The sequence below is a fragment of the Glandiceps talaboti genome, chromosome 4, assembly GCF_964340395.1.
Source record: "Glandiceps talaboti chromosome 4, keGlaTala1.1, whole genome shotgun sequence".
Lineage (NCBI taxonomy): Eukaryota > Metazoa > Hemichordata > Enteropneusta > Spengelidae > Glandiceps > Glandiceps talaboti.
In genome coordinates, this window is record NC_135552.1 from 23,075,435 (window position 1) to 23,102,543 (window position 27,109).

The window sequence follows — 27,109 nt, forward strand, 5'->3', positions numbered from 1 at the left end:
TCACAACAGCTGTAACATCTTGTGGAACATCAAACTCAACTTGCATAAATTCACCAACTTCACTGACTAATGGTGTCCAGCCGATACCATTAAGACGACCATCTCCGGCACTTAGAATTCCATCAACACTGGAATACGTTATTGAGGAATCTGGAATGATGTTGCTATCTGACATACCAAGCGGATTGCTACATATCGCTGTGAAAGATTGTGCAGAAACATAGCAGTCATTTCATATTTCAAAAGATAAGGAAAGATAATAGCCAAGATGTACAATTATTAATTAATGCTCGACAATTGTAATTCTTCATCAAAGTCATATATGAATATTTGATATCATGAAAATAATTAAGAAACGGGATAATGATATTGTACCCAATCTAACGGTAGATGTAAATTTAAATCAATCGATACACAAGAGCCAATGCATTAACTAATTGCAATTGTCAACGTCATTATAATCGTCACACCTTCGGACAAAATGTTTGTACATCAATCCACACAAACTCAATGCTTATGACCGCCATCCATATCTGTTACTTTCCTTCTCCATGTAAGTTTTACTCATTGTGTACGTTTCTGACACTGAATGCGAAATTCATATGAACAAAATCAACAGAGCATAACGCACAGTTGGTACTATACTCAAAATGCCGAACACAAAATGGGTCTACAATAAACATACTTGGAATTGTTACAGGAACTGTGGTTTCTCCTACTGTAGATGTGCCTGGTGTAGTGGATTGGGGTGGTCCCGTAGATACGACTGTTTCAGTTGTTGTGAATGATGGGGTTGTTGTTATTGCTGGTATCGCTGTAAAGGGAAACAATTGATACTTTATGATTGATAAAATGTAACCAAAACTGCGCTCACGGCAATGTAGAAAACTCTAAATCCCTCAATATCATTTACAACGATTATTTCTTCTCTATTCAAGAATTAGATGATACTGGGCGTATTTTACCCTCTCAGCTGATTGTAAGCCATGTGTAAGCCAATTGTAAGCTATGTGTAAGCCATGTGTAAGCCAATTGTAAGCCATGTGTAAGCCAATTGTAAGCCATAAAATAACATGAGTATTCATATATGAAGAATTGAATAATGTATTTCTACTGTCGCACATAACGCATTAGTACTGTACACAGTACCCCTCTTGATGGAAATATCTCCATTTCTTGGAGTTTCAAACTGTATATCTAAAGAAGAAAAGTGAATGGATACTTAAAGAATACTTAAATCTTTGAGTAATGTTTGTACAATACATTAAATCAATCTGCGTGGCAAATAATTCCTGATATTCACATATACACGAACTCTCGCTCAAAATCTATCAAACGCTCCTTCACTTATTAATAGCGAGGGGATATTACTTACGTAGACTACAGCCAATAACAGATACTTTCATGCTCATTTGCCCATCATATTCATTGGGGTAGAATCTGAATTTTGAACCTTGAATATAACCTGGACTCGGAATATGTACCGGCACTGCAATACCATTACTATCTGCTACATCAAATACCTGAAGTAATGAAACAAAACATGCAAATAGTTCAACAGTTATATTCGGTCTGGTACAAGGTGTACCCCATAAAATGAAAATTATCACTAAAGTCAAAAAAGTGCATATATAATCGAGACCCGTGTTATACCAATACTTTTTGGATGAGGACACTTACATCAAAGATTGATAGCAGATGTCAAAAATGATGACTAATATTGCCACACTATTATACATCACAATTAATTCGGGTAGGATTTCCTTTTGATGTATTAATCCAATTCTTTCATTCTCCAAATATGTGCAAGAGTATTTACATGAAAGAGCAAATCTCATGAAAATATTATTGTTGTGGTTCTAATTCATTTTTGATTACGCTAATAGTTAACACTAATTAACTGAAAGCTCTTAACCTATTAATTTGTGACAGTTTGAATAGTGTGAAGATGATTTCGTTTTAAATGTGTTACTTCAATTTTAAATAGATTTATCAAATTATGCTCAATTGTAAAGATAGATCGAAAGCTACTGTATAGAGTTTTGTCCTAGCTTTTGCGTCTCTCTCAAGAGTATCACCCTTCTGAAGGAGAAAGTGGGAATTGGTGTATACAACATGTCATTGGTTTGCAACCAGACGAGATGAATATGTACCAAGAAGGCTCATTTTCACATACACTGGTTACGTGGTTAATATAGAATAATAGTAAATTTAATGATTGCATGTATTGCGAACGCTCACATGCTCATGTGCATATACTCATGTGAATATACTACAAGGTATGCGAACATGTTTCCTTTCTTTCATATTATCATGGGTAGGTATATGATATTTATGTCATTTATTAGCAAACTTTTAAGCAAGAACTGTGCTATAATTTTATTCAGTTTTGTTAAGGAAATGACAGATTTCGGTGTTTGGATATGCTTTTGAGTGATCAATTTCACATTCTTAAGTTTAAAAAGACGTCTTGTGTCAATCATGGCTGTCTAACCACACAAATCGTCTCTAGAGTGTGCGATACACTTTGTAGTGTCGAGATCATCGCATTCCACGTATTACATGCAACAAACATCAGCTACTCTCGATATCAAACGAGAAACTAAAGTAATATGTAAATCACTTGTTCGCCATGGGAAGTCTTTTCTAAATCATGCTCCACATCACCGTAAACCTCCCGACGTCGATTTCCACGCCAATTTCAGTCAATATAGAAAACTGTTCCAGATTGGTAACAGTCAAATTCTGGATAACTGTATATATCATAGATATAATGATGAATATTATTGAAATTATAATACTCACATATGGTTCTAATGGATTTGCCATATCAACAACTGGCATCCATTCAAAGAGACCAAAAACTTCCATCGTGAATGTCTTGACAAAGTTTCCGTATGCGTCGCCTTCAACTTCAATTTGTATAACATGGGTAAGTGGAAATGGAAGCCCAACTTCCAAATACTGGCCCAGTTCATCTACCTTTGGACTCCACGCCTCTGTATATTTCAATCCTACCGTCTTATTAGGATCTAGATTATCAGCCAATGAACTAAAAGTGGTGGATTCTGGTGACACTTCTTCCGGTATCATGTTGAATGGGCATTCATCTGTCACAGAATAATAATGTGAGGTCAACTACGTCAAACTAAGGTTACATTTGTCACATGGCTTTTTTTCATGCTTGTCATTTCTTTATACTACTACATACATTCTAAAAGCAGCTGTAGGAATTTCGCATCATATTTACACATTTTCATAGCTATGACGATATATACAAATGTTATTTTAAAAGAATGAAATATTCAAATTAACGAAATGATAATATATATCTTACAAGCACTCAACACGAGACAGGATGGTGCTTTAGAACACAGTCCACTGGCTTCTCTAGTTAATCCTTCAGAACATTGACATAACAAATCACATCCTTCAACTTCTACGTCACAGTCGCCTAAATTGATCACACCAACATTTTGATTGTCACATTCTCTCTGGCAGGTACAACTCTCCGGACAGACTTCCTCTGTGTATCAAAATGAGAGAGTGACCACTGAGTTAATCTTTATAGTTGCAAATTGGATCTGTATATATTCATTATTCGTTAATCTTTGAAATCACTGAGGCACTCCACAAAAGTGACGGACACCTACAAAAGTGAATTGTCGATTCGATTCAACTCTATTATGAAGAACATTTCTTTACATTCTGTGAGTGCATATAAGACTGCCGCGTGGAAAAGGTTTAAAGTGTGCTAAAACAAATGCGGTTGAAAGCCTTTGAAACCCTTTCATTTTTCAAAGAAGGAAGAAAATGACATAGAACTTCCCAAGAAGGACGAGTACGGATTAAGGACAAAGGAATGTCCTGTCGGGATTAGCTGTATGAAACCCTTAGAAGAATAAGACATTCTGAATATGATAGAAAACATCAAATTTACACAGGTAAATGACATTGTCTAACATAAACTCAAAACCGATATCAAGGTAATTACGAAATAAGGAAAGACGCATCCCTGCTGACAAGACAATGAATTTCTATCAGAAATAGCAAGTACAAATTCATACAACGGGGAAAGAAGAAGTACATTGTTCAAAATTTATCTTAAAGAAAATACAATGTGAACAGCACTTACCAAATGGGCATCCCATAAACTCTACTCTCAATACAATGTCTCCAATCCACGACATTGGCAGGATCTTTATAGCTTTTACATTTCGTAATCTTTCAGGAAGTATCGTTACATCTGGTATATCTGGAGACCCAGCCATTACATAGAATTTCTGGTAATTAACAGAAAAAAAGTTCACATCTGAATGTGACTAAAGTAAATATTCTCACTAACTGACATGGCATTTCTATATTTAGAAAGTGTATGATCACGAGATTGAGCTACATACAAACGCGCATCTGTACTTAAAATTAATGACCACTGCGCTTACATTCCATCTGTGACACATATTCAAGACAACAATAATTTGAACACCATCGTCAACTCTAAAAGAATTAATCTCAAACATTACATACCATTGGCGTTTCCAGGGCTGCTGTATCTTCTACATCTCCTTCCTCCATTGGTTCATTCAATGGCAGGAAAGTTTGACCATCATGACTATACTCAACGGAATATACATTCACAGAACCATCTTTGTTTCCTTGGATCACAACAGCTGTAACATCTTGTGGAACATCAAACTCAACTTGCATAAATTCACCAACTTCATTGACTAATGGTGTCCAGCCGAGACCATTAAGACGACCATCTCCGGCACTCAGAATTCCATCAACACTGGAATACGTTATTGAGGAATCTGGAATGATGTTGCTATCTGACATACCAAGCGGATTGCTACATATCGCTGTGAAAGATTGTGCAGAAACATAGCAGTCATTTCATATTTCAAAAGATAAGGAAAGATATAATAGCCAAGATGTACAATTATCAATTAATGCTCGACAATTGTAATTCTTCATCAAAGTCATATATGAATATTTGATATCATGAAAATAATTAAGAAACGGGATAATGATATTGTACCCAATCTAATGGTAGATGTAAATTTAAATCAATCGATACACAAGAGCCAATGAATTAACTAATAGCAATTGTCAACGTCAGTATAATCGTCACACTTTCGGACAAAATGTTTGTACATTTATCCACACAAACTCAATGCTTATGACAGCCATCCATATCTTTTACTTTCCTTCTCCATGTAAGTTTTATTTACTCCTTGTGTACGTTTCTAACACTGATTGCGAAATTCATATGAACAAAATCAACAGAGAATAACGTACAGTTGGTACTATACTCAAAATGCCGAACACAAAATGGGTCTACAATAAACATACTTGGAATTGTTACAGGAACTGTGGTTTCTCCTACTGTAGATGTGCCTGGTGTAGTGGATTGGGGTGGTCCCGTAGATACGACTGTTTCAGTTGTTGTGAATGATGGGGTTGTTGTTATTGCTGGTATCGCTGTAAAGGGAAACAATTGATACTTTATGATTGATAAAATGTAACCAAAACTGTGCTCACGGCAATGTAGAAAACTCTAAATCCCTCAATATCATTTACAACGATTATTTCTTCTCTATTCAAGAATTAGATGATACTGGGCGTATTTTACCCTCTCAGCTGATTGTAAGCCATGTGTAAGCTATGTGTATGAACTCTCGCTCAAAATCTATCAAACGCTCCTTCCCTTATTAATTAATAGCGAGGGGATATTACTTACGTAGACTACAGCCAATAACAGATACTTTCATGCTCATTTGCCCATTATATTCCATGGGGTAGAATCTGAATTTTGAACCTTGAATATAACCTGGACTCGGAATATGTACCGGCACTGCAATACCATTACTATCTGCTATATCAAATACCTGAAGTAATGAAACAAAACATGCAAATAGTTCAACAGTTATATTCGGTCTGGTACAAGGTGTACCCCATAAAATGAAAATTATCACTAAAGTCAAAAAAGTGCATATATAATCGAGACCCGTGTTATACCAATACTTTTTGGATGAGGACACATACATCAAAGATTGATAGCAGATGTCAAAAATGATGACTAATATTGCCACACTATTATACATAACAATTAATTCGGGTAGGATTTCCTTTGATGTATTAATCCAATTCTTTCATTCTCCAAATATGTGCAAGAGTGTTTACATGAAAGAGCAAATCTCATGAAAATATTATTGTTGTGGTTCTAATTCATTTTTGATTCAGCTAATAATTAACACACATCCCGTCGTTCTGAAAGCTCTTAACCTATTAATTTGTGACAGCTTGAATAGTGTGAAGATGATTTCGTTTTAAATGTGTTACTTCAATTTTAAATAGATTTATCAAATTATGCTCAATTGTAAAGATAGATCAAAAGCTACTGTATTGAGTTTTGCCCTAGCTTTTGCGTCTGTCTCAAGAGTATCACCCTTCTGGAGGAGAAATTAGGAATTGCTGTATACAACGTGTCATTGGATTGCAACCAGACGAGATGAATATGTACCAGAAGGATCATTTTCACATACACTGGTTACTTGGTTAATATAGAATAATAGTAAATTTAATGATTGCATGTATTGCGAACGCTCACATGCTCATGTGCATATACACATGGGCATATACTACAAGGTATGCGAACATGTTTCCTTTCTTTCATATTATCATGGGTAGGTATATGATATTTATGTCATTTATTAGCAAACTTTTAAGCAAGAACTGTGCTATAATTTTATTCAGTTTTGTTAAGGAAATGACAGATTTCGGTGTTTGGATGGGCTTCTGAGTGATCAATTTCATATTCTTAAGTTTAAAAAGACGTCTTGTGTCAATCATGGCTGTCTAACCACACAAACTATAGAGTGTGCGATACACTTTGTAGTGCCGAGATCATCGCATCCCAGGTATTACATGCAACAAACATCAGCTACTCTCGATATCAAACGAGAAACTAAAATAATATGTAAATCACTTGTTCACCATGTGAAATTTTTTCTAAATCATGCTCCACATCACCGTAAACTTCCAGACGTCGATTTCCACGCCAATTTCAGTCAATATAGAAAACTGTTCCAGATTGGTAACAGTCAAATTCTGGATAACTGTATATATCATAGATATAATGATGAATATTATTGAAATTATAATACTCACATATGGTTCTAATGGATTTGCCATATCAACAACTGGCATCCATTCAAAGAGACCAAAAACTTCCATCGTGAATGTCTTGACAAAGTTTCCGACAAAGTCGCCTTCAACTTCAATTTGTATAACATGGGTAAGTGGAAATGGAAGCCCAACTTCCAAATACTGGCCCAGTTCATCTACCTTTGGACTCCACGCCTCTGTATATTTCAATCCTACCGGCTTATTAGGATCTAGATTATCAGCCAATGAACTAAAAGTGGTGGATTCTGGTGACACTTCTTCCGGTATCATGTTGAATGGGCATTCATCTGTCACAGAATAATAATGTGAGGTCAACTACGTCAAACTAAGGTTACATTTGTCACATGGCTTTTTTTCATGCTTGTCATTTCTTTATACTACTACATACATTCTAAAAGCAGCTGTAGGAATTTCGCATCATATTTACACATTTTCATAGCTATGGCGATACATACAAATGTTATTTTAAAAGAATGAAATATTCAAATTAACGAAATGATAATATATATCTTACAAGCACTCAACACGAGACAGGATGGTGCTTTAGAACACAGTCCACTGGCTTCTCTAGTTAATCCTTCAGAACATTGACATAACAAATCACATCCTTCAACTTCTACGTCACAGTCGCCTAAATTGATCACACCAACATTTTGATTGTCACATTCTCTCTGGCAGGTACAACTCTCCAGGCAGACTTCCTCTGTGTATCAAAATGAGAGAGTGACCACTGAGTTAATCTTTATAGTTGCAAATTGGATCTGTATATATTCATTATTCGTTAATCTTTGAAATCACTGAGGCACTCCACAAAAGTGACGGACACCTACAAAAGTGAATTGTCGATTCGATTCAACTCTATTATGAAGAACATTTCTTTACATTCTGTGAGTGCATATAAGACTGCCGCGTGGAAAAGGTTTAAAGTGTGCTAAAACAAATGCGGTTGAAAGCCTTTGAAACCCTTTCATTTTTCAAAGAAGGAAGAAAATGACATAGAACTTCCCAAGAAGGACGAGTACGGATTAAGGACAAAGGAATGTCCTGTCGGGATTAGCTGTATGAAACCCTTAGAAGAATAAGACATTCTGAATATGATAGAAAACATCAAATTTACACAGGTAAATGACATTGTCTAACATAAACTCAAAACCGATATCAAGGTAATTACGAAATAAGGAAAGACGCATCCCTGCTGACAAGACAATGAATTTCTATCAGAAATAGCAAGTACAAATTCATACAACGGGGAAAGAAGAAGTACATTGTTCAAAATTTATCTTAAACAAAATCCAATGTGAACAGCACTTACCAAATGGGCATCCCATAAACTCTACTCTCAATTCAATGTCTCCAATCCACGACATTGGCAGAATCTTTATAGCTTTTACATTTCGTAATCTTTCAGGAAGTATCGTTACATCTGGTATATCTGGAGACCCAGCCATTACATAGAATTTCTGGTAATTAACAGAAAAAAAGTTCACATCTGAATGTGACTAAAGTAAATATTCTCACTAACTGACATGGCATTTCTATATTTAGAAAGTGTATGATCACGTGATTGAGCTACATACAAACGTGCATCTGTACTTAAAATTAATGACCACTGCGCTTACATTCCATCTGTGACACATATTCAAGACAACAATAATTTGAACACCATCGTCAACTCTAAAAGAATTAATCTCAAACATTACATACCATTGGCGTTTCCAGGGGTGCTGTATCTTCTACATCTCCTTCCTCCATTGGTTCATTCAATGGCAAGAAAGTTTGACCATCATGACTATACTCAACGGAATATACATTCACAGAACCATCTTTGTTTCCTTGGATCACAACAGCTGTAACATCTTGTGGAACATCAAACTCAACTTGCATAAATTCACCAACTTCATTGACTAATGGTGTCCAGGCGATACCATTAACACGACCAACTCCGGCAGTCAGAATTCCATCAACACTGGAATACGTTATTGAGGAATCTGGAATGATGTTGTTATCTGACATACCAAGCGGATTGCTACATATCGCTGTGAAAGAATGTGCAGAAACATAGCAGTCATTTCATATTTGAAAAGATAAGGAAAGATAATAGCCAAGATGTACACTTATTAATTAATGCTCGACAATTGTAATTCTTCATCAAAGTCATATATGAATATTTGATATCATGAAGATAATTAAGAAACGGGATAATAATATTGTATCCAATCTAACGGTAGATGTAAATTTAAATCAATCGATACACAAGAGCCAATGAATTAACTAATAGCAATTGTCAACGTCAGTATAATCGTCACACTTTCGGACAAAATGTTTGTACATCAATCCACACAAACTCAATGCTTATGACAGCCATCCATATCTTTTACTTTCCTTCTCCATGTAAGTTTTATTTACTCCTTGTGTACGTTTCTAACACTGATAGCGAAATTCATATGAACAAAATCAACAGAGAATAACGCACAGTTGGTACTATGCTCAAAATGCCGAACACAAAATGGGTCTACAATAAACATACTTGGAATTGTTACAGGAACTGTGGTTTCTCCTACTGTAGATGTGCCTGGTGTAGTGGATTGGGGTGGTCCCGTAGATACGACTGTTTCAGTTGTTGTGAATGATGGGATTGTTGTTATTGCTGGTATCGCTGTAAAGGGAAACAATTGATACTTTATGATTGATAAAATGTAACCAAAACTGCGCTCACGGCAATGTAGAAAACTCTAAATCCCTCAATATCATTTACAACGATTATTTCTTCTCTATTCAAGAATTAGATGATACTGGGCGTATTTTACCCTCACAGCTGATTGTAAGCCATGTGTAAGCCAATTGTAAGCTATGTGTAAGCCATGTGTATGCCAATTGTAAGCTAAAAAATAACATGAGTATTCATATATGGAGAATTGAATAATGTATTTCTACTGTCTCACACAACGCATTAGTACTGTACACAGTACCCCTCTTGATGGAAATATCTCCATTTCTTGGAGTTTCAAACTGTATATCTAAAGAAGCAAAGTGAACAGATACTTAAAGAATACTTAAATCTTTGAGTAATGTTTGTTCAAAACATTAAATCAATCTGCGTGGCAAATAATTCCTGATATTCACATATACATGAACTCTCGCTCAAAATCTATCAAACGCTCCTTCCCTTATTAATAGCGAGGGGATATTACTTACGTAGACTACAGCCAATAACAGATACTTTCATGCTCATTTGCCCATCATATTCAATGGGGTAGAATCTGAATTTTGAACCTTGAATATAACCTGGACTCGGAATGTCTATCGGCACTGCAATACCATTACTATCTCTTACATCAAATACCTGAAGTAATGAACCAAAACATGCAAATAGTCCAACAGTTATATTCGGTCTGGCACAAGGTGTACCCCATAAAATGAAAATTATCACTAAAGTCAAAAGGTGCAATATATAATCGAGACCCGTGTTATACCAATACTTTTTGGATGAGGACACATACATCAAAGATTGATAGCAGATGTCAAAAATGATGACTAATATTGCCACACTATTATACATCACAATTAATTAGGATAGGATTTCCTTTGATGTATTAATCCAATTCTTTCATTCTCCAAATATGTGCAAGAGTGTTTACATGAAAGAGCAAATCTCATGGAAATATTATTGTTGTGGTTCTAATTCATTTTTGATTAAGCTAATAATTAACACACATCCCGTCTTTCTGAAAGCTCTTAACCTATTAATTTGTGACAGTTTGAATAGTGTGAAGATGATTTCGTTTTAAATGTGTTACTTCAATTGTAAATAGATTTATCAAATTATGCTCAATTGTAAAGATAGATCAAAAGCTACAATATTGAGTTTTGTCCTAGCTTTTGCGTCTGTCTCAAGAGTGTCACCCTTCTCAAGGAGAAATTAGGAATTGCTGTATACAACGTGTCATTGGATTGCAACCAGACGAGATGAATATGTACCAAGAAGGATCATTTTCACATACACTGGTTACGTGGTTAATATAGAATATAGTAAATTTAATGATTGCATGTATTATGAACGCTCACATGCTCATGTGCATATACTCATGGGCATATACTACAAGGTATGCGAACATGTTTCCTTTCTTTCATATTATCATTGGTAGGTTTATGATATTTATGTCATTTATTAGCAAACTTTTAAGCAAGAACTGTCCTATAATTTTATTCAGTTTTATTAAGGAAATGACGGATTTCGGTGTTTGGATGGGCTTCTGAGTGATCAATTTCATATTCTTAAGTTTAAAAAGACGTCTTGTGTCAATCATGGCTGTCGAACCACACAAATCGTCTCTATAGAGTGTGCGATACACTTTGTAGTGCCGAGATCATCGCATTCCACTCAGCTACTCTCGATACCAAACGAGAAACTAAAGTAATATGTAAATCACTTGTTCGCCATGGGAAGTTTTTTTCTAAATCAATGTCCACTTCACCTTAAACTTCCCGACGTCGATTTCCACGCCAATTTCAGTCAATATAGAAAACTGTTCCAGATTGGTAACAGTCAAATTCTGGATAACTGTATATATCATAGATATAATGATGAATATTATTGAAATTATAATACTCACATATGGTTCTAATGGATTTGCCATATCAACAACTGGCATCCATTCAAAGAGACCAAAAACTTCCATCGTGAATGTCTTGACAAAGTTTCCGTATGCGTCGCCTTCAACTTCAATTTGTATAACATGGGTAAGTGGAAATGGAAGCCCAACTTCCAAATACTGGCCCAGTTCATCTACCTTTGGACTCCACGCCTCTGTATATTTCAATCCTACCGGCTTATTAGGATCTAGATTATCAGCCAATGAACTAAAAGTGGTGGATTCTGGTGACACTTCTTCCGGTATCATGTTGAATGGGCATTCATCTGTCACAGAATAATAATGTGAGGTCAACTACGTCAAACTAAGGTTACATTTGTCACATGGCTTTTTTTCATGCTTGTCATTTCTTTATACTACTACATACATTCTAAAAGCAGCTGTAGGAATTTCGCATCATATTTACACATTTTCATAGCTATGGCGATACATACAAATGTTATTTTAAAAGAATGAAATATTCAAATTAACGAAATGATAATATATATCTTACAAGCACTCAACACGAGACAGGATGGTGCTTTAGAACACAGTCCACTGGCTTCTCTAGTTAATCCTTCAGAACATTGACATAACAAATCACATCCTTCAACTTCTACGTCACAGTCGCCTAAATTGATCACACCAACATTTTGATTGTCACATTCTCTCTGGCAGGTACAACTCTCCGGACAGACTTCCTCTGTGTATCAAAATGAGAGAGTGACCACTGAGTTAATCTTTATAGTTGCAAATTGGATCTGTATATATTCATTATTCGTTAATCTTTGAAATCACTGAGGCACTCCACAAAAGTGACGGACACCTACAAAAGTGAATTGTCGATTCGATTCAACTCTATTATGAAGAACATTTCTTTACATTCTGTGAGTGCATATAAGACTGCCGCGTGGAAAAGGTTTAAAGTGTGCTAAAACAAATGCGGTTGAAAGCCTTTGAAACCCTTTCATTTTTCAAAGAAGGAAGAAAATGACAAAGAACTTCCCAAGAAGGACGAGTACGGATTAAGGACAAAGGAATGTCCTGTCGAGATTAGCTGTATGAAACCCTTAGAAGAATAAGACATTCTGAATATGATAGAAAACATCAAATTTACACAGGTAAATGACATTGTCTAACATAAACTCAAAACCGATATCAAGGTAATTACGAAATAAGGAAAGACGCATCCCTGCTGACAAGACAATGAATTTCTATCAGAAATAGCAAGTACAAATTCATACAACGGGGAAAGAAGAAGTACATTGTTCAAAATTTATCTTAAACAAAATCCAATGTGAACAGCACTTACCAAATGGGCATCCCATAAACTCTACTCTCAATTCAATGTCTCCAATCCACGACATTGGCAGAATCTTTATAGCTTTTACATTTCGTAATCTTTCAGGAAGTATCGTTACATCTGGTATATCTGGAGACCCAGCCATTACATAGAATTTCTGGTAATTAACAGAAAAAAAGTTCACATCTGAATGTGACAAAAGTCAATAGTCTCACTAACTGACATGGCATTTCTATATTTAGAAAGTGTATGATCACGTGATTGAGCTACATACAAACGTGCATCTGTACTTAAAATTAATGACCACTGCGCCTACATTCCATCTGTGACACATATTCAAGACAACAATAATTTGAACACCATCGTCAACTCTAAAAGAATTAATCTCAAACATTACATACCATTGGCGTTTCCAGGGGTGCTGTATCTTCTACATCTCCTTCCTCCATTGGTTCATTCAATGGCAAGAAAGTTTGACCATCATGACTATACTCAACGGAATATACATTCACAGAACCATCTTTGTTTCCTTGGATCACAACAGCTGTAACATCTTGTGGAACATCAAACTCAACTTGCATAAATTCACCAACTTCATTGACTAATGGTGTCCAGGCGATACCGTTAAGACGACCAACTCCGTCTGTCTGAATGCCATCAACACTGGAATACGTTATTGCGGAATCTGGAATGCTGTCCTTATCTGACATACCGAAGGGATTGCTACATATCTCTGCATGGTGAGAAAGAATGCGCAGAATATAACAATCATTTTATATTTGGAAAGATAAGGAAAATCAATATCCAAGATATAGACTTATTAATCAATGCTCAACAAATGAAATTACTTATCAGACTTATATATTTACTGTTTAGTTAACGTTATTTAACGAAGGTAATTAAGAAAACGGTTAATGACATTTACCAAATCTAACGTAGTGGCAAGTTTAATCAATCAATTTACAAGAGGCAATTTATTGATTAATAATACTCGCCAACGTCTGCAAATCGTTACACGTTAGGCATAAACCCCCACATTTCCAACGCTCCGGGTAAATGCTCCTACTAGTGTATGTTTCTGGCACTTATTGCAACAGCCATACGAACAAAATCAATAGAGCATTACCCAGAGTTAATACTATACTCAAAATACCGCACACAAAATGTGTCTCAAATAAACATACTTGGAATTGTTGCAGTGAATGTGGTCTCTCCTACTGTAGATGTGCCTGGTGTAGTGGATTGGCCAGGTCCGGTAGATTTGACTGTTCCAGTTGTTGTGACTGATGGGGTTGTTGTTATTGTTGGCATTGCTATAAAGATAAAGAAATTATACTTTATGAATTAAGGTCACTCAACCCAATTCCTTATTTTGTGCACTAAATATGAATTAGAGTTGATGCTGAAATAATTAGTCATGAAAACTAGCTTATAAGACTGATGGATAATGGATCGAACAGCAGGATTTAAAGCGAAACAATAACGGAAAGTATACGTTGCAATCATGGCTATATCACCACATCACTGGATCTTGCGACAATTTTCACTATAAAGGGATCTTTGTCTATGGCTTTGAAATATTCTGGCTAGCCATAACATTCGCCTTTTGTAATTTTAAGAGAATGTCAGATAAGTGGAACCAATTGACAAACAAATATACAAACACTATTAATCGCTATTACTTCGCTGGGGGTAAACCATTTGATTTTTGAAAACAACTTTGCTGACCAACTCTAGACATAACAAAGTTGTTGTGCTGCAAGTGCGGACACTGGCTGCAAATGTGATATTTTAAGGTACATTGTTTCTTGCGCCGTTTCTTGTCAAAGATTTGCACTAACTTTTGGCAAATGACAAAACAAAACAGAACACTACCATAAAATTAAATTACTAAGAATTCTGACCTGATGTAGTACATTGAATACATAAAGAAGAAAAAAATTAATGCAATCTCATGCAACAATAGATTTTGAGATTGTTTTTCAGTGTTAGTTTACTGAATTCAAATTTCATTTGTGATCAGGGTATTGTTATCACCTTGACATGTTAAAATAACAACACTAGATAACACTCTTTTAGTCCTTAAATTTCAAATATTTCTTGATGGCGTGAGGGGTAAAGGGTTAAATAGCATCACAAAACATCCTTTTAGTTCCATCAGCACGCTGCTCATTTGTATTTTGATTACATTGACTTTAATTAGTATTGCTAATTTGCTATATGTATGTATGTATGTATGTATGTATGTATGTGTGTGTGTGTATGTATGTATGTATGTATGTATGTATGTATGTATGTATGTATGTATGTATGTATGGATGTATGGATGGATGTATGGATGTATGTAACGTGTATGCAATGCGGGTATATATGTATAAGACTATCAAAGAAATAAAAGAATTGCTGATTGACAGACACTGGACTAGGGTTGTTAGCAATATCATATTCGACGCGGCAATAGTCAAATAGTTGTTCTCGAAAAGAAATATTTGCTGTCATGATTGCTGATGAAAACTTTGTTGTGGGGTACAAATCCTCAAATCCCCCTCTGTAAATGGTCTACCCTTATGAAGTGAAATACACTATGATATGCCTACATTTCGTGGTCGTCGTTGGCACAGTAGTTGTTGGCATTGTTGTACTTGTTGACACAGATGTGGCTGGCCTAGAAGTGGTTGATGGGTATTGACTTGACGGTAATGGTGCGCTCATGACACACTTGTTGTCTTCAGACATGTAAAAGTGGGGTGGCCTGCATAAACAGTCATTGGGGCATGCCGGTGCTCCATCGCAACTCATTATCTGACCTGGCATAATCTCTACTTCCGTAACATCTTTGCCACATTCACAATATTTCGGACACCCTAAAATAAATATAGAGATTGGTGATAAATGAAATAATGACCAGCCATGGCAGGCCATACAAGTCAGATTTATGCTAGAAATATTTTAAAGTACATGTACAAGGTTCACAACAATTAAAATATTTAGAGTAAGGCATGATAGTTTGGATATAAACTCTTTTACTGCTTTCAGCTATAACTAAGCTATTCTATTCCCAACTTGGTCTTCACCTTGCCCAAAAATGGAGGAAAAATACATCTCTTTCATTGTCCGGATACTGTTCGACATTTTGCCTCAAATTACATTTACATGTAGATGAAAACAATTATAGCTAATCTGGTGTTTTACTTCACAAATCTGTACAGTTTATGATATTATTAATATATAGAACCTCAGTGTAAAGTTATATATGTATAATTTTATATTTTCTTTTGTGGCTTGGATCAACAGAGATTTGATTGAGGGGATACTCCCATAGGTCATGAGTAGGACTTTCAATAATCTCCTCTCAAATTTAGATTAAGATGTCACGCACTGAAGAAAGTTGACATACAAAACAAAATAAACTTTTCACCTAAAATAACCCTAAGAGAGAGGTCATGGTAATTAAATTCAAGTACAGTCCCCCACGCAGAGCTAATGTGTTTTATCATTTCTAGACAATGAAGTTAAAGTTAACAATTATGTTAAAAATTGTCACCTATGCTGTCAAAGAACATTTGTCTCTTTCAATGAAATCATACGTGTGACGATAACGTCAGAACTGACAGTAAAGTTGGCAGTGTTACTATTAAAAAACAAAGCAATGAAAATGACTATGTTGTAAGTGTAATCTTTAGATATATATGTTACTGTTCGTGATTGTAAACTTACAATTTGGACAACCGATAACTTCCATTCTAATGGCAACATTTCCAACTACGGCTTTGGGAATGATGCGAATAGCCGTGGCAACGAAATAATCTTCTTCGTTCAATTGAAATTCATAAGGGTCTGATGGATTGGAGCTACCAATAAATTCCTTTCGAAAAAAATATATAGAGAATAGTTACGATCTTTATAGATAATATACATACATCATCACACACTTAATGTGGTCACATTTGACAAGGTGTAATTTAATCATAAGTGTTTAGTGAGTGAGTGAGTGAGTGAGTTGTTGTTGTTGTTGTTGTTGTTGTTGTTGTTGTTGTTTCTTTATTCCTCTTCAAAGTGAAGAGTTACAACTCATTTCACAAATATACAAAAACAAAATAATAAATAAATAAGTATAGAGTGCATGACTTCATTAGTCAGTTAAACGATAAACTTAAGGATTTTATCTTGAATATTTCCTATTTGTTCGGTTGGTGAAATTTATACTTACTATCTTCTCAAAAATTGACAGTAAGAAATAAGAATGTGACAAGACATCATAATCCAATCAAAAGTCTAAGTATGTGTCTATAAACTTATAAACTTATAGACTGTATCTTGAAATATTTCCCATTCGTCCGGTTGTTGAAAGTGTTTTTTACTATCTTCTAAAATACTGATAGTAAAATTAACTTCATTTAAGTTTGTACAAACGTTGATATTATCAAACATAGTCGACCAGAAAATATCTCTTTGTACAGCCGTATTACAACATGAAGTCAATCAATAAGTGGGTTAGATAGTCTCCAACGAGCTCTTGGCATTTAGACCATTCAGTTTGTCCTAAAGAGGCTAGGATTTTCATTATTTTGTAAACTATTGGCCTGTAATGAGGAAACTTACGTGATTGGAAATACAGATGAAACGGTACAAGGCTCTGATGTAATTGAGAGAAGAGTAATAATTCGTCTCTACTATCTAATCTCTGTCTCCAAAGATTGTACTTGTTTTCATTAATGGCTTCCTTTACAATGGTTTTCAATATTGTTTTAGGAGGAAAGTAGCTTGTTGTACAGAATTCATCGAGGAAGCATGGAAGATTGTATTTTGACAAGATTTCCACAAGTAAGTTAGTAAGTGAGTGAGTGAGTGAGTGAGTGAGTGAGTGAGTGAGTGAGTGAGTGAGTGAGTGAGTGAGTGAGTGAGTGAGTGAGTGAGTGAGTGAGTGAGTGAGTGAGTGAGTGAGCGAGCGAGTGAAGATTGGCTGTTGCACACTTAAACGTTTTCGTTATACACTATGCATTCACATACTACTTGGGTCTTGTTTATAATCAGTTTTAATTAATTGGCAGTGGAATTAAATGTAAAGGCTCTCCTATGTGAAACAAGCTTACCTTTACAAGACCAACTGAATCTACGACATCTTGAAAGTTAATCATAGGCATAAAAGTATCAAAACTTGTGAGGCCATATTTAACTGTGTACGTTTTCACATAGTTTGCGACACCATCTCCCTGCATTGCAATGGCAGTAATGGTACTTCTAAGCGGAAGGCGAATCTGAAGATATACTGAAGACAGCGTATTTGCTGGTAACCAGGCTATAGGGTTATTCAATCGAGCCAAAGACGGTGAGTTTCCACCTGCATCTGACGACGCTGTAATGTCGAAATCAGATATGTACAATTCGGACACACCAGGTTCCATACCAAGTCTGTAGTCACAGATTTCTAGATGAATAAAAAATATAAACAATATGTCAATATAGATTAACATGATGGTCTAAATAATGCCAAGTATGATTTTGTGTGCAATTGATTAAGACATACACAACGGAGGAAAGAGAAACAATTATATCAGTATCATTAACTGTTACACTTGCTTGCATTGTGTCTTTTAATGTCTCTAGCTAAGATTGCATGAGTGCAAACAAATATGTGGTATAGAATTATGCAATTTTAGATATGTATATATTATCCCACTGTGCGCCTTTCCTGAAGACGAGTCGGTGGCCTTGTTCCAATTTTAAAAAGCAATTTTTTCTTCCGTAAGGAAGAGATATGTTTATGTGTGGAAGGCTGTGTGTCTGTCTGTCTGTCTGTCTGTCTGTCTGTCTGTCTGTCTGTCTGTCTGTGTCATCGTTTTCTCCATAACGGCTTGCTCAATTCAAACCAGATTTTGAAGACGTATTCCGTAGGGTAATGTCAAGACTTGATTAGGTTTTGGTAAAAATCCCGAGAATATTAATGAGAAATTTACATAATTAATGATTTTCGGTAATTAGGCTATATCTCAAGAATGCACGCTTCAAATTCATTGTAACTTAGTACACACATTTGCGATACCAAAATGCACCTGTCCTGAAAATATTACTAATGTAGCTTTTAGTTTTAATAAGATATTGGCATATTTTCGGTAAATTGTACACATGGTCGTCATGAACATTAAAGGATCTGTGTCATCGTTTTCTCCATAACGGCTTGCTCAATTCAAGCGAAATTCTGAAGACGTATTCCGTAGGGAAATGGCAAGACTTGATTAGGTTTTGGTAAAAAGACCATGAATATTAATGAGCAATTAACGTAATTAATGAGGCTATATCTCAAGAATGCACACTTCAAATTCATTATAACTTGGTACACACATTTGCGATACCAAAGCGCACCTGTCCTGAAAATATTGTTGACGTAGCTTTTAGTTTCAATAAATTTTTGGCATATTTTTGAAGGCCACTAAAAAGGAAAAAATAGTTTCTCGTCAGGAAATGTTGTCTAAAGTGGTACGACGATGCACTTATTTTTCAACAAATGTCACAGTACATGTTGTGGTTGGCCAGGAGATCACTAACAGCAATGAGCAAATAGCAATCAATGAGAAAAAATAACTTATTACATATGTTCTGTTGTATTCCAACGATTGTCTGTAGGAATGACAATCTCAAAACTTTGCCCTTACGGAAGACATTCAGTTTACACTTTCTATCTTATTAGTCGTATTTAGACTGATTTTACACATCATCCTAAGTAAGCTGTTCCGCAAGTGTTTTGGACAAGGCTTGCAAAGTAATCAACTTTGATTCTCCCTCCCCCGCCTGAATCATTTTAAAATGATAGACATTTTACTTTTACAAGACTTTAGCTATTTGTCAAACAAGGAACAACACACTTGTGAACTTGGTCCTTGTCGAATGTGCTAATACAACGGATCTTTATTTACCACTGCATTCTTCTTCCGATGGAACATAAGCACAACGTCCTGAATACTTCTCTAGTCCAGCTGGGCATATACATTCGGATGGACAGGTAGCAGAAAATGGGCACAGCGACTCATATGCGCCTGAACAGCCTGGAGTACAGACACATTCAGATGGACACACTGCAAAGGAAAATAACTATCATTTAGCTAATCATCCATGTGAATGTTATGAATGGAAACCCAACACTACTCATTAATACGCAAAAAACATGTCAAACACTGATTTTAGAAAAATAATAAATCAAGGCCTTTCCAATAGAAACAATATTTAAACAATATTGTAATTTTCTAAAGATATAACTGGTATCACAGAGTGAAGTATTCGAGATAGTGAAAACTACTTCTCATCGACTTCCTAGCCTACTATCATAACGTAAACACTGTTATGAAAGCCTTCAATTTATCTACAGAATGTCAGTCAGAATGACAAAAAGTAAATATTGTGCATTGTTGTTCAAATCAAAGGAAAAGAATTAAATATTGATAAAAGTCTATATAAACAAAGAAGACAGATTTAAATAGAATGCAGCTGCTGAAACCCTAAGCCAAACTGTAACAAAGAAGTTACAACATATATAAATATGTATCCAATTGCAATAATTCTAATTTTCTTCACAGCAAAATTATTTGAGTTACTTACTTTCTGGACGAACAGTTGAAGTTATTAAAACTATTTTAAAAGAAAAAGAAATATCATTATATGGTGTTCCGCTGTCGATATCACAATCGCAATATGTAACAGAAGCTCCGTTTTCAACTAAAGTAAAATGTGTGTAAATCTGAGACGTAGTAGTCTCCTGCAGGTGGTTACTTATGCATTCAACAACTTTGCAACCGAGACAGACTGTTTGAATAGATGTTAGACTTTCTGGAAATAGGTTTATGTAGTTTAGAAGATGAAATACTGTACATCCATGTGTATATGCAACAACTTTATAATGCTTGATTTTCCCTTATTTCAAGGGTGTTTGTAAGTTCAAATTAACCTTGCAATAGTTCATACTCATCTCTTCCTTCTGGTGACTGTTCTCAGTGCAAAATGAACACATTTCAACAAATATAAACTGAATTCTTTAGACTTTATACTAGATATTTATGAACATTTTAATTTCAAATTGACTTACTTTGTGGTGCACATTCGCAGCATTTAGTGTCGTCATTTTCATTCAATTTCAGGTACAGACCCTAAAGACAGATTTCAAAAAATACTCAAGTTAATAGCCATGGTGATATTTATATCATGCTCATGTTTCTACCTACATGCCACCATTTAATACTGTTCTTAAAAACATTCAGATCCAAACAACGTAAGATACCATATCAAAGCTTCTATTTTCTTCTACTTTTATATCCCCAATGGTCCCAATGGGGTGCATAATGTAAAGGTCTATTTACCTCTTAGATTAAACTCAATATGAATATCAACGCGGTATTTAAATTTAAATTTTGACTTTCACAAATAGCGGAGAAAGCAAAGGAACAGAAAATTGCATATTGGCAGGAAAATAGCAAGGGCAATTAAATAAGAGAAAGGGAAATAGAGAAAAGGAAATGGGGAATAAAGGAAAAAGGAAAGTGAGGAAAAGAGATGCACGTGAATAAAAGGAATGGGGGAAAGGGACAAGAAAAGGAACAACTAAATTAAATAGAGCTCTTGGATTTCAAATTGATTCAGGAATCATCAAAGAAGATATGTTATTGCATTCACATAGGCAAACCGATACAGGAAACCATGATTGAAAACTTCTAAATTGGAAAAGAAAGATTAAGCATATAGGAAGAATCATGATATGCTTAAAGGCGAAAAAAAATTACACATTGTTGAATGATACATGCAAGTTTTTCAAACGCTTTATAACGAGAACGTTTATGTCAATACTTACAGGTTCATAGTCACAAGATAAATCGCAGTGTTTCTCACAAACAGAATGACCATTTTGGCACTCGCAATGAATACATGATAACTCAGGATCCTGATAAGTACCTTGATTCTGATTGAAAAGATACATAGACAAGAAGACGATGAATCAGACAGCTAGACTGGTATGTTAGTAAGGGCGTGAACTAAATCTATTTGCACAATATGCGATTCCATCATGTTTACTGCAGATGGCATGGAATAAAAAATTGTTGTCTGTAAACGGAGTGTAATTACACGAAATGGTACAATTCAAACCACTGAATGGTCGATACCACTAGGGGCTACTTTTCTTTTAAAAACTAGATTTGAGATACGAGTGGTTCAAAAGATGAAACAAACATCATTCTGTCATCGAAGTGAAATTCTCATAGAAATTTGACAGCAACCAGGAAGGTGACTGTGCCTAAATATGCCCCAGTATTCACATACGATAATTTTGATGGTTTACTGTCAATGATTTGCTGATGAGAAATGAACGCCTTACAAGTTATGTCTGCCGGCATGAAACAACGCCGTTGTCCACGTGCTGTCATTCGTGTAATATATGCTTAATCCCTAGCTCTATTATGCATTACAATATTGGTGTTGTGTTTCGAGGGATGCTATGTCAATTTACCTCATACATTGCTCCTTTATATTCACATGGACAATCTGTTTCATCAGACCCATCCTCACAGTCATTCCTGCCATCACAAACCAACCTATGAGTGTAACACGTATTGCAAGAGTCGCACATAACTGTATCTGGTGGACAGCTACACAATGTCGTTGGAATTGGCGTTGTAGTGACTGTAACGTAAATAGAATGAAATATATAATATTTGAACATTATCACAGAATAAAAACTAGCCTAAGCAAAAACCACACACACACACACGCGCGCGCGCGCGCGTACGTACATACATACATACATACATACATACATACATACATACACACACACACATTCACCAATAAATTGCTTCTATTTATGGTTCTACCTATAGTTATACATAGATTTAATACTGTTGTAACAGTCTACATATTTGAAGAGTCGTCAGTTTGTTCGGAGAATTTGAATGTTATTTCACTGGCATTATGCATTCATTTATAAAAGTCCTTTTAAAAGACTTTTCACTGGAGGAGAAATTTTGGTACCACATAACTCTAGATATCAGTCTTGTACATTATAATTATTACCTTCTTGGCAGTAACAGCACCCATTATCACCTTCTACTAATACCATACCCTATATGGTGAAAAGATGATCGTAATATTGAAAATGACAAAAAGATCTATGTCTAATTGTTATTCACATTATGGGGAAAGGGGAGATTTAATAAGATGTAGCAAAACACACGAATACAAATAGTACATTTATATATTAAGCAAATTGAAGGTAAACAAAGTAAGTTTGGTGGAAAATTAGTCTTCAAAATGTGTTAAAATCGGTTCAACAGAGTTTTATCGTTAAAATCGTGTCGGCTGTTTCAATATAGAAATATTGTTAAAAAGGAAACTTTAATTGCATCTCCTTTAGTACAGAGTTTGAACAAAAGTAAGCTGCACTCCTTAAATAAATCAAATGAATTGAAATTATATATTAATGAAACTCATTTTCTTTTACAAATGAACCTACTGCAATCATTAAATACTGTACAGTGTAGAGACAAAAGCAGTTTCCTTACCGGAGCACAGGATTTTGTGCAGACCTTAGTACATTCAAGTTGACCATTGAAGCAGGAGCACTGGTCACACTCACCAACCATTGTAAGTTCATCAGGCTGTAAAGGAAGCAAACAGCAAGTTAATAATGACTGACGCAGCTTTTTCAGGATGACGTCCGCCAGATATTTTGGGTTTTGGTAGTTTATTTAGTTTGCACAAGAAACGGTGTAAGACTCAAAGTAAAACACAGGTTTTCAACATACATTCCACAAAACTGGCCATCAACTGTCGTCTTTACTTCTGATGTTATAGTATTTCAAAAGTACACTTAACTTACCGAAATCATTTGTCCATCATCAGAAGAACACATGCATTCTTTTCTATGTACACAATGTACTGAACCATCTACAGCAGTGTCTAGTACTTTGTCTTCCTCACACAGACAACACATGCCATCCTCCTGAGGTGCTGGCATTATCTCTGCGGAACAGTCTACAATACCTGCTCTCAGATCCTCACAGGTTAATTGACATTTCGCACAGACTTGCCATGATTCTCCTCCATTCAGACAAACATGGGGTGCAGTCGTGGTCGCACTTGGTGTGGTGGTCGACAATGGTATGCACTCTTTACAGCAATTGTTACCAACCCGAGTTTCAACGTAGCCCTGTAAACAAATGAATAATGAGATTTTGTATAACTTTCATTTCATGGTTCATTTTATAGAACATTCACATTCATATCTTTAACTACAAAACAAAGAAGGAGTGCAACTTCATAGACCAGAGGAAGTAGTAGTGTTCACTACATAAACTTCAATCCCAAAGATTCCAAGCTATGCGTAAGACTAACACCTGACATCATAATATCCTCCATTGTGCATGGTTTTCTTTAAAAGAAAAATAATTGTTTGTTTTTATACAATAATTTGTTCAATATGTAATGGTTTGGTAGCGTGACGCCACCAACGTTCATTTCAGTCTGTGATTTCGTATAGTCATCTGATTTAGTTCGTTGTTGTTAGCGAATGTTTCAAATATCTGTGCATGTGCTGATAGATTTCATTGATGAGGCCGTTTATCGCTATTGAACAGTCTGGATATTGTTCCTACTACCTATTTAGGACCAAGGAGGCTGATGTCTGCCCGAAAGCAAAGGGAGCTGCTTAACATATTGAATGTTGTTGGGTTGAAGATAATTCACGTACTCAGCAAAGCCAGTTCAATAGCCTTATACTATATTGATGTGAAGGATTAGTACCATACGGTCAGTAAAACAATAAATCCTTAAATTCCTTTATCGTATTATGTTCCAGTCATCAATTGGGCAATTTAACAGATTGTGTGTAACATATATATGTATATATAAGGCCAAATTTTGTACATGTTATGTTTATCGTTTGCTGTTGGACATTTCCTGTAATTGTCAATGATTGTGAACGTCATCCCTGAGTGATTGCCTTCATCAGTTGCTATTTCCTATCATTGAACGCCTTCCTGATGATCTAATTCTATAATTGCTGTCTAGGGGAAGAATTGCTGCATTGGTGTGTGTGTCGTCGGATTGCTGTGAAAGAGCTGTCGGGAGTATCTGCTGTTGCAAAGTTGGAGACCTACAACTGTGATCATTTTTTTCGATAATGTTAAATGTGATAAAATTAAAATAAATTTTCCTAAATTTGCTATGAATGCCAAAACAATAACCATAAGGCAAATATATAGATGTAATGACCTTACTTCACCAAAGTACAGGAGGGGTGTGCAATACATAGTACTTCATTATTCAAAGTGTTTATTTTGGTGCATGAAATATACTAAATAAAGGATTAGACGTGACTGTATGTACTGATACAGCAAATTGAGAAATATTTTTCTTGAAGATAAACATTTGCTCTGAAACACGTTTTATTTAATATTGTCCTTGGAAGTCACATCCGAAAAAGCATTTAAATTTAATGGGCAATATACCAAATTTCGATAATCCCTTCCATTCAGATAGTTCAAGTAATAATTAGTGCCTTTCAGAAACCAGCAAAGGGAATGACGCGTACATTATTAACAACGCCATTCAGAACTCATATCCTAACCATTCAAAGCTTTCTTCAATGTCATGTTGTTATTGTTTTGTTTTGTTTTGTTGTTGTTGTTGTTGTTGTTGTTGTTGTTTTTGTTGTTGTTGTTGTTGTTGTTTTTGTTGTTGTTGATAACACATAGTATAGCACATACCTCAGGACACATTAAGGCAGTACAGGAAATAGGATCACATATGATATTATTGTTAGAACATCTGCACTCCGTACAAGAAGGTGTGTCATACCACATAACACCAGCCTACGAACGAAAGCAAAAAAATTAATTCATCATGATATGAAAATTAAACTTAAATTTTGACACTTTTTGGTGATAAATTTTCTATTGTATTACCCTCCGTGCATAGGTAAATTTTAACCCATCAATGAACACATATGATACTACTAGACGACAAGAATTAGTCATGTTCAATTAACTTTATGTAATATGTAATTACAAGAGAAAGACTTACATTTTTTACTTCATCGTTGTAAGCACATTTGCAGTTTGATGGATCAATACATTTACTATTTTCGTCCATGACCAAGCCATCACGACACTGACAGCCTGCTTCACAGTTTGTGCTATCCACACAGGGTGCATGGTTTGCATGGCATAGCATTGGACAATTCTCTTTGCACTCCTTGTAGACCATGCCAATTGGACATTCTGAATCAAATGAAATGGCGAAATATAAAAGATTTGGGGAAACATTGAAGGAAGTTGTGATCCAAATTAATGTTAGAATTTTCAAACAGACAGTATGTACTGTACCTATTCAGTAAAGGTTTAGGATCGCTTTCCGAACTATCATCTGGCTACAAATGTAACTTAGCACAAACACCCCAATTCAGTAGCATGGGTTACCAACTTGAATTGTACAATTAAATCCTGATGTTACGACACAGGTAATTCAGCCTTCAGTTTACTAAGATTCTAATCACCCTGTTATCAAGATAGTGTAAACATTAGAAGTCCTACACTGCAAGTTCATGGAACTCTAAATAAATAAGTTTTCAGAAACGCCTCCCTAGGCCCTACTGAGAATACAATTAAACCAACATCCATTCATTAGCTTATCACTGTTGTATCAATATGTTACGACAATAGTTTTAGTTTGTGTCTATTTTTGAAAACTGAAGGCTCAACTGCCAGGGTAACAACATCACCCTATCTAGCAAATCAAAGATAGATTCTTAAGCTGTACTGCATCACAAATACGTAACCTGACATTTTTATCTCCTAATTATGGATGGGTGGCAGTGATGTTGATTTTTTTGCATGCCAAGTAATTAACACGATTATATTATACAAAGTTATTATTTAACAATATCTCTTTACAAAAAACTATTTCAAGTGTGGATAGTTCCCCTGCTTTATTTTCTGTATTTTTTATG

General features: G+C 35.2%; 1 protein-coding gene across 1 annotated transcript; it reads right to left on the reverse strand.

Moving 5' to 3' along the window:
- Positions 1–26,378, reverse strand: LOC144434344 (uncharacterized). Its single transcript, XM_078122796.1, has 34 exons — positions 26,185–26,378; positions 25,869–25,973; positions 23,981–24,310; positions 23,664–23,759; positions 23,176–23,224; positions 22,613–22,785; positions 21,959–22,066; positions 21,200–21,260; positions 20,716–20,745; positions 20,037–20,195; positions 18,216–18,550; positions 16,840–16,987; positions 15,720–15,986; positions 14,307–14,435; positions 13,524–13,855; positions 13,132–13,279; positions 12,334–12,522; positions 11,802–12,106; positions 10,384–10,531; positions 9,716–9,844; positions 8,893–9,224; positions 8,501–8,648; positions 7,703–7,891; positions 7,171–7,475; positions 5,741–5,888; positions 5,353–5,481; positions 4,528–4,859; positions 4,136–4,283; positions 3,338–3,526; positions 2,806–3,110; positions 1,376–1,523; positions 686–814; positions 68–198; positions 1–18 (listed from the first exon to the last, which is right to left on the reverse strand). The coding sequence occupies exons 1-34, from the start codon at positions 26,365–26,367 to the stop codon at positions 1–3; spliced, it is 6,075 nt and encodes a 2,024-aa protein (XP_077978922.1). The 5' UTR covers positions 26,368–26,378.
- Positions 26,379–27,109: the final 731 nt, after the last annotated feature.

Coding starts and splice junctions, on each gene's coding strand:
- LOC144434344 (XM_078122796.1), bottom strand. CDS start 26,367: ATGGTCTACAAGGAGTGCAAAGAGAATTGTCCAATGCTATGCCATGCA. Junction 12,523..13,131: donor GTTTATGGGATGCCCATTTG/GTAAGTGCTGTT, acceptor TTTGATACACAG/AGGAAGTCTGTCCGGAGAGT. Junction 8,649..8,892: donor CACCCCTGGAAACGCCAATG/GTATGTAATGTT, acceptor GTTAATTACCAG/AAATTCTATGTAATGGCTGG.